The following is a 13,257-nucleotide window of genomic DNA, read 5'->3' as shown; positions in this document are numbered from 1 at the left end:
GAAATGTTTCTGGCAGATGTCTACTCCGTAACAATCAAATTGTGTGTACTGTGATATATGACAACCACAGTGCTACTTCTAGTTGTAAAACTTACAAGTGGAATACTTTATTAATGCAAACTTGGAATGTAATTATGCAATGTGTTATCCCACCAAGTTTTTTCATCCAGAAAAACTTTTTGAAGACAATCTGCCAACTTCCAAATAATGGGAATATTTTAATGCATGTAGAAAGAATAGGACTTTTTCCTCACAAGGGTGTGCAGGCATTTTGATGCTTTGATATGATACAAAATCATAAACTTGTTGAAATTTAAGAAAGCCTACAAGGTAAAGTGTTTACTCTTATTAACTTTGCTCCCCACGGAAATAGTCGTGTGTCCCAAGCAGATGCTCTTCTTTAAAGACAAAATGATTACAATGCCAACATTAGGTACTGAAATATTTTTTTACCAAGATGTTTTGGGATAGCCTCTGCTTAATTATATGTACAACACATATGCCTCAGCGTCATTTATCATATGTTTAGGTCAAAGAACCTAAAGTTTCGTGTAAAGGAAAATGTAATCCAAATGAATGACAACTTTTTTTGACTTCCATGATTACATGAAAGCCTCAGCACATGACTCCTTTTATTCTATGACATGATTCCCAAAAACAAAAACACCCAGAGAATTGGAATATACAACATTTTAAGAATCCGGCAAATAAAAGTTTTATATTATGGTTTGGATTCCCATTGTCTTGTCCTCCATACTTTTTTTTTAACAATTAAATATTCTAGTGAAAAAATAAAAAGCCCTTGGTTCTTTTTTTTTTTTTTTTAAGGCTCTAGTTACCAGATGCAAATCACACTACTGACTGGGCAGCTACATTGTCCTTCCCTTCAAGTACCAGCCTCTAGCATGAGGGACAGAAGGAGCCCAAGTGGCTTCCTCTTGCCCTCGTGTCTCCCTTCTCCCTTATTATTCTTAGTAAGCACCTATATTTTAAAGACCTCCTTGAAATTTAATTAGTATTTGCAATTGAATTTAAATATTTACATTTTAACATAAATATTTTTTAAGAAAACAGTCTAATTCTATGACTCTTTCACAATTCTTGTTTTTGTGTGTGTGTGTGTGTGTGTGTGTGTCTGTGAAGAAAAAAATAAAGTAGATGTGGGTCTTTTTTTTTTTTTTAAGAATTAAGGAAACATAATGTGTGATGCACACAACTTAAGACAAATTAGGCAACCTCGTGGGGCCAGTAAACACCCTCCCAGACTAACACACAACTTGGAACCTGCCCAATTGAAAATTTGAATCAGGTTGTGCAAAAAAGACAAAGGCTGGCAAGAATGTAACTTTGGAAGATTTACTCACTAATTTTAGAGCTGCTGGAGGCCCACCAAAGAGATTTGGGTCATGCATTACCTAAGACTTATGATGGGAAGTAGACTTACTCATTAGGGCAATTAAAGAATGACTCATTTAACCAACAGTTAGTACTCAGTGAGTAGTGATCAGTTTAGCTAAAAACGATCAAAGAGACAAAAGTGGAAATTGTCCTCTCTTCCAGTTATAGCATGCTTATAATTGTCACCCAGTGTGCCGTGGTAATACACGTCTGGTCCTGCGCGTTGTTATTCAAGCTGCGTATACACACACACGGGTACTCCTTCATTCATAAATGAACGCCTCTTATATTGGAACTACAACATTTTCTTCTGGTATTTTTCTCACTGGCTCCCCCCTGGAACACCATGTATACTTTCATTCCCACCATGTAAACCCCAAGTGCAATTCTGAAGAAGTTTCCTAATGTCGGAGACGCTGTTTATAAGCACTTTCAGAGCCATTATCTCACTGAGTGAAAACATGACATTTGTGACCTTGAAACATTAATGGACTTTAAAACTTCTGTGCACTTGACCTGTAACATTCATGCATTGGTTTTGCATGCAAGCACTGGGCACATTTAAAATGTCCATATAGGGAGTGCCTGGTTGGCTCAGGGCATGATCCCGGGGTCCTGGGATCGAGTTCCGCATCGGGCTCCCTGCAGGGAGTCTGCTTCTCCCTCTACCTGTGTCTTTGCCTCTCTCTCTGTGCATCTCTCATGAATAAATAATTAAAATCGTAAAAAATAAAATGTCCATTCATCTGGGATAGTCTTTCAGTTCTCTTCCAAAACTGAATTTGTTCAATCCATCCCCCACCCCCATGTGGTCCTAGAGTCAGTGCCTTAGTTCAGGCCATCACCATCTTTTGTGTAAATGAATACACGATCTCTTACTGCCTCCTGACATTCATCTTCAGCCTCCTCTAGTCTGTCGTTCATACCACTGCCCCAATAAAATATCAAAATATAAATTCGACCCCGTTTCCTTGATGACAGTCCTGAGATAGCTTCACGTTGCCTACAGGTCTGAGTTCGGAAACCCTCAAGCAAGGCATTTCTGGTGCTGTGCTGCCTCGCTGGACCCCATTCTTCCACTTGCCGTCGCCTGCACTCTACCCTTTTTAATATTCTTACAACTTGAGAATGAACACATTAACCGCTTGCTCTTTCTCCAATCCCAGTTTGAATAGGACTTCTTCTGGGAAACCCTCCCGGCTCTTCCAGGGAGCTTAGTCCCTCCTCCCTCTCTCCTCTTGCAGCAGTCCTACCTGTCTGTCTTCTAACTCTTGAATTCCCTCAGATTAACGTGCGTTCTCTGAGAATTCAGTAATGGTCACCTTGCTGTCACTACTCAGAGCACAGAATCTGGCACACAGGTGACCAGTAAATGCTCCTTAACTAATTGAGTGACTATCTGAGGTACCGATTAACATGTCATTTACCAACCCAGGCTTGAACCAGAAAACTAAGGTTGATGTTGGACCTACTGCAGCTTGAAAGTGTCTGACTCTGAAGGTGTACAAATGTCCAGTTAAGTGGTTTTCTTATCTTTGTTCATGTTCATGTGGAGTCTCTAAATAGGACCTTTCTGGAGGGACTGATGTCCAGACCAAGAGTTCTATTGTGGGTCTGCTTATACACAGATAATGATGTTGAGTCTGTCCAGGTTGTGTGGAACGACGTTCAATTTCATCATCTCTGGGGATCCTAAATGTTCTATAACTTCAGTCAAAAACTTTGGATCATTCATGGTAATGACACCCCCTTTCCCTCTTCTGTGTCAGCTTGTTACAGTGTGAGACGTTGGTATGAAGATGTGTGATTATAGGACTCGAAATTGCTAAGTTCACGTCTGGAGTGTCTAGTGTAGTTCTTGTGAGAGTCGATTTGACCGTCCATGCTGGAGAGACACGCATCTCAGAAACCACCAGAGTTTACATTATTTTGATAGATCTTGGAAACACGTGATACCAAGATTGGACTCAGACATGTGCATATTTGCACACACACACACACTTACTCTTACTACCTCGTTAGTGTCCTGGCAGAAAACAGATGGCTCACTCAAAGGGCTTAATTAAAGAGCACTTAATAAAAGGGACTGTTCACGGGGGAAGAATCTGTTGTAAGGTAACCAGCGAGGGAAGCTGAAGTGTCGGAAGCCAGTACCAGTGGGAGTGGGTACTTCTCCAGGCCTGAAGGGGCAAAAGCAGGGAGCGGGAGCTGAAGAGAAGGCTGGCTACACGGTAGCACTGGATGTTGGTGGAGTTGTAAAGGTCATTACCTGGCAGGAAGGGGGCCAAGGAGTAGGGCAGGAATTAATACCTTGATCTCTCTTCCCACCTTCTGTTTCCCATCAGTGCTGCCATCAGCCAAAGGCAGTTGGAAACCAGAAAGCGAGGGAGCCTGGCACAAAGGCAGAGATAGAGAACAGACTTAGACAGATGGAGAATGACCAGCAAACAATTGATGAAGAGTGTCTAACTCCTTTTTTTTTTTTTTTAGATTTTAATTATTTATTCATGAGAGACAGAGAGAAAGGCAGAGACACAGGCAGAGGGAGAAGCAGGCTCTCTCCGGGAAGCCCAATGAGGGACTCGATCCCAGGACCCTGGGATCACTCCCTGAGCTGAAGGCAGATGCTCAACCACTGAGTCACCCAGTTGCCCCAATAACATCTAGCTCTTGATTCCTTATCTATCCAGAAAAAAAGACAGCTTTAATAAACAGGGACAAGATAGTGAAATACTGAGCAGACTGGCTTTGCGTCAATGCACATAATGCGAATTAAGGGCAGTGGCTAGGATTTTCAGTCTCCCCGGGAGCCTGTGCTAGGATGCCCACTCCAGGTGGCAAAGATGGGAGACAGAAAATAAGGCTGATGAGACTTCAGGTCCCCATGTCCTCATGCCAGCTTCAAGCAGTTGTGATTGAACCTATTCTGTTAAATTATATGTAAGTTTTCCTAAGCCAAATATGGTTGGAATAGCAAGATCTGGGAATAGACACCGGGTTTCCTAGGTCTGAGGGAGCTACTTGAGGAAATGAACTTAAGCAACCTGTCCCGCATTGTTTGGTCTGTAAACCAGAAGGGAAAATGCAGATCCTAGATGGATCACAGGGTTGTGAACATCAAATGGGAAAGTGGAAACGGCTTCCTTGTGAAAAGTTAAGCTCTACAAATGTCAGGCCCTATCACTCTTGGATACTATCTTATAAAGCTAGTCCCTGAGTATATGCTCGCAATCATCACATCCTCTCTCTTGACTATCTTTCCTCTACACATGGAGCACTTCACTCAACTCAACTTAAACATCACATACAAAGAAAAGATAAGCAGTGAGAAAATCCAAATGTGTTGGCAATATCGCTGCATGTTAACAAGAAAGAGCTAGGTTCACGTTGAACTCCGTTTTCGTGGCGCCTGACTCTCCTTTCCATAGGTCCTATTAACTTCAAAGGGAGCTCCGTGCATGTAAATGATTATATTTATTGGATGCGCCAACTCCTTCTTATCCTCCGGGCACAATTAGAAATATCATAGAAAAATGAATGTCAGAGACTTGGATCCGTATTTGATATTCTATGGGAAATTTCCTGTAGTTACAGATGTTAAAAATCCTGCCCAATGGTCCAGTTATGAATATGTACTCTTTCTGCTTCTACCATCTTTGGAATGATTTCTCTCATTTTAGAATATTCTCTTCTACATTAAAGGAAAAAAATGTTCTCTTTAGATCCAGGTAAGCCAGTGATAAAATCTTGGCTTGTCCAACTTGGTGTGATTAAAAAAAAAAAAAAAAAATTTGGACTGTAGAGAGCTGCTCGTTCAAGAATGTTAGAGCTTCCCTGGGATTCTATTGTTCATACTTACAGCGATCCTGTTCCTCCTTTAGGCCACTCTGGGAGCTGCTGGTTGAGTCAGTGTCTAGGAACTAAATTCCTGGGTGCCCAGTTTAATACTCCATCCACTAAACCACCTGTAGTTTCCGTGTTCGTTGCAAATTCAGGCCATTATTAATATTCTTGTTAGGTGGTTATAACCTCGGGTGTTCTTGGGTTGAAATCGCCACAGTCGATGGGAGCCCGGGGTAGGTGTAGGGAGAGTTGCACTTTCCACACCGATTTGCTGTTTGTTCTGTTTAAATTCAGTTGTCTAGGGTCGCCTGGCTGGCTGAGTCAGTGGAGCGAGCAACTCTTGATCTCAGGGTTGTGAGTTCGAGCCCCATTTTGGGTGTAGTTTACTTACAAATAAAAATCTTAAATAATCAGGCGTCCAGTGGCTCTTGGTGGAAATGTCTCTGGAACTAATTCTGACAAACAAATTATGTCCTCACCCAGACTCCTCAGTGGACCTGACCTTGCAAGTGGTACAGATACAGTTCCTGGGCCATAAGTATCCTTACACATTATGTATTATACAAATAATATGTGTGTTACACTTCCGAGAGGGCAGGTTAAGTCTTTAACTGCATATTTCTTTAAAGTGACCCCCAAAAAAGAGAAAAATGGAAGAATTTCCTCTAATCAAATATTCGGAACGCTTATGAAAGAGAAAACGTGTACTACTGAGAAGATGAAAACCTTTTCTGGAAACGTACCCGCGTGAGGGGTGGGGCGACAGACACAGAGACTTACCTGATACTGTCATAAGCAAACTGATTTACGAAATAGTTATTCTAGGTAGTTTTACAGACAAATAAAACCATATCCACAAAGTAACTTGGATCCACTGCGAATTATTCGTAAGAAATAAGTAAGCAAAGACAGTCTAATTTTAGTAAATATTGATAGAGCAAAACAATCCAAAGTATATATAACAATCACATTTCTAGTGAAAATGTGTGTAAGTAGGTTTATTTTGAAAGGAAAAGTCCTACTCCCAGTGTCATAACCAATTAAATTCTCCAGGTAATGACCCCATTTGCATAGTGAGCGGAACCCACAAGTGGGAATTTTAATGGGCACACCACCTGAGTACAGTAATTGAGAGTGACACAACTTGAACTAGTTTTGTGCTTACCCCACTGAAAATTCTACTCATATTATTTTTAATGTCAAGCTACAAGTCAAATTTCAAGATGATGGATTTGTTCTTTTTTAAGCACTGAGTTTGAGTAAAAGAAATGCTTTAATTCTGTTATGCATTGCATATCTTTGCTTTAACTAATCTGTAGTTCTGATTCTCGCCCTTGCTTCATTTTCTTCAGTGATTGGAATTTAATTTTATTCATTAATTTGTGAATAATTAGATAAAAAAAAATAATGTCCTCAGCAGCCAAATTGCTTTTGGATTGCAATTTAATGTACTTTTACCAGAATATGTATTCTCGTTAAGCTGGCATAATAGTTTACTAAAATGTAATTGTGTAAATATGCCCAATTATTCTTTCTGATGATCTAAGGAAATCTAATCGAATATGGATTCGTATCTCCCTCCTCCTCCGCCTCAACGCCAGTAAAACGCCCTTCCTGCAGAGCTGATCACAGATGCCTTGTCATCTGAAGGTGTTACTTTTAAAAGATGTTCTCCTTATCTCTCAGGCACTATTCATGTCCTTGAAAGAATTGTGCATTCTGATTGAGGGATCCTATGACGTCCACGTTAAATCATCTAATAAAGGTGATCTCAAGACTCTGAGAGTCAGACACACATGATGAACTGTGCTTTCTAGGTTTTGAGATGACATGTTAAAACTTCTTTTGTTTCACTCGAAGATTGCTTGAGATCCTAACTATTTGTAGGTGTTTGACACCACTCCGCCACACGTGTAATTGGCATAGCATCCAGCAGACAGGCTCTGTACATCTTTACGCTGCAACCTACCAAGTTAAGAAATGTATTGGTTCAATATAAAACAGCAGGCTGTTTTTAGACATAGTTACTAGTGCACAAGCTTTAATATGGCTTGGCTTCATCCTATAATGAGATCTTTTGGTTCCCTGCTCAACAGGCTTTATTCCTTTGCAAAAGGCTATGAACTATGTCAAGTGGATCAGCTGCTTTTGTACACCCTCTTTCTTGGCTTTGGAACGTAATTCTTTTGCTTCTACCCCTTTATGCATCAGACAGAACTTAAGAACCTTTTCAATTTTTCAAGCTAAACTTAGAATTTGTTTGAATTTGCTTTTTACGATTTTCCTAATAATTACCTTCTCTACTGAACCTCACACAAAGACCTGCCTGGAAGCGAGCACTTGATTGCAAAGCCATACTTTGTCTTTAACGCGCGTTAGCCATACCCCGTGGCGGGAACATGTCAAAGGATGGCCATGGAGCGGGATTTCTTCCCGGCCACCACACAGCCGAACGCAGCCCCGAGGTGAGGGACGGGGGGCACAAGTAACAGACAAACAATGGAACCAGACCTCGTAGCCAGCGCTCAGGCGAGGCCAGGGAAGTCCTTGTGTTGACGTCGGGCAGCTTCGGAGCTGTCGGTGTGGCCCCTGCGGACACTGTCACACTGGTGTCCCGGCTTGGGGAGGAACGGGCTGGTGCAGTCCCTGCCTCCGAGAGAGCCTGCCTTCGGGCTGGGCTCGGCTGGGGCTGCGCTCCGAAGCCTTTGCACCCGGCTGGCTCCTGGCTTCGTGAGAACGTGATCGTGGCATTTGGATTCACGGTGCTGTGAGGCAGAGGGAGCAGTTATTGTTGGGGATTTGGGGATGTGCAAATACTGGGTGGATTTAGTCACCACGGATCGTTTTTGCAAAAACCACCCTCCGCTGTAGGGCTGCATCGTGACATTACCCCGTCTACACACACACACACACACACACACACACACTCTCTCTCTCTCTCTCTCTCTTCCAGAGAATCTCGAATATTAAATAAGCAAATAAATACTAGCAGTTTTCTCATGAGAGGTGCCAAACTTCTGCCCTAGGTCGCAGCTCCCTGAGGGTCCTGACTCCACTGGGTTACCTGGAGAAAACAGGCACTGGAAATTTATCGGTTATAGTGGGGCATGGAGATGAAAGTTGTTCAAGGGACTGCCTTGTAGAAACAAAACAAAACTCTTCAACAAAAAACGTAAACAGCAAGTGTGGACTGAAGCCTATTAATATATGAACCAGTATTTAAAACAAAAATGGTAGGCTTTCCTACGTTAGTGTAAAGGGAAAAGAAAAATGGATACTGTAGTATTTGATGAAATTTTATCTTGCCTGTCAGATTAGATGTGATAAACCTACAGGCCTACAAATCACGAGTAATTGGAAAGGGCATTAAGGTCTTGAATAATTTGAAAAATAATCTCATTAATAAATAAACTTATTCATTAGGTGGTTGGCTAAACCCAAGCACTTAAACTGAGAAGGCAAGCCACAGACTCGGGACTCCAGTCTTATTTATGTTAGGCGGTGACTTTGACATTTATAACATTAGAATCTAGGGCACTGATAGAGTTTGTATGGATAAAGGGTGGAAAGTTATTACGTAAGGTTGCCTTGGTTACTCTTGGAAGTGTTCAGAGATACCCTGATGACTTTAGGTGAGGAAAAAGGATATAGTTGATAGACTATAAGAATACAGAAATAAAATTATATTCCTAAATAAAAAGCCTTCTAACTAAAATGTCTTTTAGGGTGGGTGGGGGGTTAAATACTAACTATAAAAAACATCACCTACTACTTAAAAATGGTACCACTAAAAACCCTAGATGAAAATACTTCTGATGATTTAACTTTGGGTGAAATTCATTAAATCTAATACCTGATTTCATAGATTGTGTGTGTGTATGTTTTATCTCAGTGTATATATTAAAAACAAAATTACCTTTGTTTCCATTTATTTACTTTGGAATTATCTCCTAATTTCTAAAAACCATTTACCTAAGACCATGTTTTAAAATCATATATTAACTATGATTTGCAGTATAAACGGATCTGAATCTTTCAGAGTTCATTTACAGGCATGAGTCATGTGATTTGCATAAGGAAATGAGGAAATCTTCAGGAAGGGAAGTAACAAGATGAAAGCCTCGAGTTTTAAATTATGGTCAGATTCATTCAAATATCAATACAGTAATTAGATAGAAAATATGCTAAAGCACAATAGAGAATTTTTTTATTTCAAAATAATGTATTCAGGATAATACAGGTCCAGTTTAAAAATATTAAAGGTTAGGTTTCCACATTTAAAAAGAGACCAAATCTGTAACTGTAAACTAGAGCACTTAGTCATGATGGCCATGTAATTCAACAAAACATTTTACATACAGAAATTCTAACATACACTGAAACTATTTTCACATTTTCCTACTTTGGTTCTTTTCTTTTTAAAAAATCATACAAGATACTTTATGGAATGACTAGAGTAGACGACAGAGAAAAAGTACTGTGAATATAAATATGAAAAGAAATTCTATCCACCAATATTCTCTGTTACGAAGAAACATTACTTTAAAAGTGCTAATATTTTCACTGCAAATAGTGGCAGACAAATCACTTTGCTAAAAAATCTCGCAAGATAAAAAGTGACATTTTAACAATTCCAGGTCATTAGAAGGCTTTATATGTTAATACACAGATGATACTCTTATATCCTAACAGATACGTATAAGTTAACTTTGGGTATACGTAAATATTCAGATTCTGATTACTATGAAATAGTACAAAGATGTTCTTATAACTAATGTAACAAAAGGCATTCTTTAGACAAGAGAGAGACAGCGGCTTCCTGTAATTCTATTTAAACCTGACAATTTAAAGGGTGCTTGTACACACACGCACACAGCGCTGAAAAGGGGATGCAGGAGTTTGCCTTTTTTTTTTTTTTTCTTGAAGTCCTTTAAGTAATGACAGGATTAGAAGCTAGGTTTTATCTCAAAGGAGAAACCGTAAGTGACATTCCTACGCTTTGGGTTAAAAACCTTAAAAGGCTAGGTTTGCTGAGGGCTTCCTAAAAAGATGCAAGTGTTTTCACTATCAATTGGAATTTCAGCTGAAGACCTGAAGTAACTATTAATCCAAAAGTATACTTCCAGAATTTCTACAAGGAATTACATTAAATCAAACCAAATTACAATTTTGGGAAGACCAGACTTAGGAAAGCACATGGTATGGAAACAGACTCCAGCTTTCCTTTGCGCTATGCCTTGCTAACTATATACTTAATCTCGTACTCGACTTATTTTCTTTACGCCTGCAGCATCTTTATAACCTGCCATGTTGGTTTCGTTTAATATAAAGTTGCAATCCTGAAATCTGGTCACAGTGGTGGATGTCAAGTTTCCCACTGCATTTGAAAGAATGGTTTACATTTAAGACGGGTGGTGTTTATAAAACATTGGCTATGAAACAAACAACCTCCCTCTCCAAAAAGACTTAGAGCTCTCAAAAAAAAAAAAAAAAAAAAAAAAAAAAAAAAAAAAAAAAAAAAAAAAAAACAGAACCAAAATGCTTTTGAATAAATCAAAATATTGGGATTTTAATATTTAAAAAAATCATCTAATTTAAATGTGTTTATCAAAAGTATTCCAAATTCTTTTTAAAATAGAGCTATTTTAATAAAGCATTAGGTTCTTACCAAAAACTTTATCATAACATTAAATGATGTGTAAAAAGCTGCATATTATTTTAAATTTTATAGTCTTTAAAAAACTATATTCCTGCAATTAAAAAAAAATACATACTTAAGGCATTTTTCTTTTAACTGCTTAAGGGTTCCTCACCTAAAACTTGGTCCTAAATCTAATTCATCCAAAAGGCCTCAAATGCCACCTTCTCCATGAAGCCTTGTGCATATTCCAGTTGACAAGAGTTATTATTTTCTGTGTGTTCCTAGAGCCTGGTCCTTCTCACATAATGCTCACTTCAGTGTGCCTTGACGAGTGGTTCATCCGTGACAGGTCTCTTTCCTCTGCTAAACTGTATACCCCTCTGGATAGGAGTTCAATGGCAGGCCATTAACACACGGTAGGTGCTCAATGTCTGTTGAACAAGCGGAGAAAGTGAGAACCCAGGATGGAGATGAAACTGGGTCCCCAACTATGGTGCAGAGTTGTTTCCCAAAGTTCACTTTAAAGGAAGGGATGCTTCCTTTGAACCATGAACAGATACACATCAAAAATAAATTGTCTGGTTTAAATACCCACAGAGAAATAATACATTTGGAGCAAGAGGCTCCTAAGAATGGTTAAAAGAGACAAATATGCATAATAAGGAGGAGACATTTAGCATATATATATATTTTTTTTGGTCAAAATGTCCCTCAGTCATTGTAACCTATTAAGTTTAAAAGTAGTTAAAATTTTCACATATTAAACCACGTAGTTTTGGTTAGAGAGAAAAGGCTTTCGGAGATTACTTAAAATAATGAGTTAACAGTGCAAATACTGGGTTGCTTCATGAGTATCTTACCATGTGTTTTTCTGCGCCTCTGAAAGAAAAATTCTTAAAACGCTCCAGTTTTAACACAAACATAAGATAAATACCTATGAAGGAAAACAAATTCCACAGCATTCCATACAGATTTCCAAACAGTCCGATGATTCACAACAAGCATCCATGATGCCACAATCCATGTCACATGGGCAGTTACAGTCATCCCCCATTTCGTCTCCACAGCAACAGCAGCAGGCTTCTGAGGTGCAGATGCCACAGGAAGCTTGGCCCAGGACAATATTGCAGAGGGTGAGGAATTCACAGAACAAGCAGGCCAGGATACAGTGGACACAGCAATCTTCGTTTTCAATTGGGAAGAGACCACATAGTGAGAAAAAAAAAAAATGAACACAAACATAAATCATCAGTGCACTGAATTAATAAGAATTGATCAAAATAGGTGATCCAGAACCCCATGACCTGCAGTCTTAGAAGTCTTTCTGTGAGCTGGGGGCTCACAAATAAACTTAAATTTTAGAAGAGCAGTCTTTAGAAGTCGATACTGCATTCAGGAAAAAGAAGAAACCAAAAAGGTGGTGGTTGTGTGCACAGGCGTGTAGGCGTGGCTTAGATTTTACTTCATTCTCACATACTGTGCGGTGGTCTTAGTCGAGATTCCACTTCTCTGCACCTCTTTCCCATCTTCACTGTATCCTACTGCTCTCTACAACACAGGCTAAACACCTTCCGTGATGTTAAAGTCCTTTAGAAATAGAAATTGGACTGCTCCACCCACCGGCTCCAAAATTGGAAGAAAAAAATATTCAGTATGATATATTCAGTCTGTTATGCAGCTGTTCCAGGATTACATCATCATCGTGATTTGTAAGATAATTGTTTTAAAGATAGTTATAAAGAGCTAGATTTATTATCGTATGAAGACAATAGAGTTTAACTGCCAGCAGCCAGTTCTCTTGAATGTGCCTTCCAACAAATACTCGTATTAACTAGTTCTAAGGCTTCTGACCTTAACTTTCTACTTCACTAGGGAATGCTTACATTTCAAGGCCAAAAGGGGATTCTACAAAAGCTCACTTGAAACTGAAGAACCTTGAACTGAGTATTCTTAAAGCCCTAAGAATATTCTTGAACATAAGACTCTTTCTGTATTATAAAACACATCCTACACAGAGCTATCTGTAACGGCTCTACCAATTTTAAAGGGGGGAAAGAATGGTCATCCCACCCAGCCGTAGAAGTAGAGGGTTACATCTTTGAAGCCTCCTCTGGTCCCTTCCTACATAGAGTTTCCTCATCAAGAGGTCATCAATGTCTTGGATTTTGACTGAACCTTTCCCTGGCTTTTTTCACTATACTTTTCACAACAGTGAATGTGGAAACATCCCTCCGTAACCTATCAGAAAGGTCAAAGGGTACTTTATGAATTCCTGTGAGTAGCATTTTTTTTGCTCAACACTGTTTATTTCCCTTCAGTGATTCATGTCGCTGTTGTTCACTTATTTTCCAGGTGTAGCGTATCTCAATTGATTA

At 39.4% G+C, this 13,257-nt stretch overlaps 1 protein-coding gene across 11 annotated transcripts in view; it reads right to left on the bottom strand.

Annotated features, from left to right (window-relative positions):
• MDFIC (MyoD family inhibitor domain containing) overlaps nucleotides 1-13,257 on the bottom strand; it is a 291,263-nt gene that overhangs the window by 8,527 nt on the left and 269,479 nt on the right. For 3 of the 11 annotated variants that reach the window (XM_038557428.1, XM_038557429.1, XM_038557430.1), the window contains 2 exons: nucleotides 11,817-12,064; nucleotides 6,210-8,006 (listed from right to left, as the gene is read on the bottom strand). In XM_038557428.1, coding sequence (XP_038413356.1) covers nucleotides 7,607-8,006; nucleotides 11,817-12,064 — 648 coding nt within the window. In that variant the 3' untranslated portion in view covers nucleotides 6,210-7,606. Of the gene's footprint in view, nucleotides 1-6,171; nucleotides 8,007-10,757; nucleotides 11,314-11,550; nucleotides 12,065-13,257 lie in introns of those variants that run through there. The other 8 variants (XM_038557436.1, XM_038557426.1, XM_038557427.1 and 5 more) reach the window with 7 other exon arrangements.

The sequence above is a fragment of the Canis lupus genome, chromosome 14, assembly GCF_011100685.1.
Source record: "Canis lupus familiaris isolate Mischka breed German Shepherd chromosome 14, alternate assembly UU_Cfam_GSD_1.0, whole genome shotgun sequence".
Lineage (NCBI taxonomy): Eukaryota > Metazoa > Chordata > Mammalia > Carnivora > Canidae > Canis > Canis lupus.
This window is presented reverse-complemented; position numbering and strand designations above follow the sequence as displayed.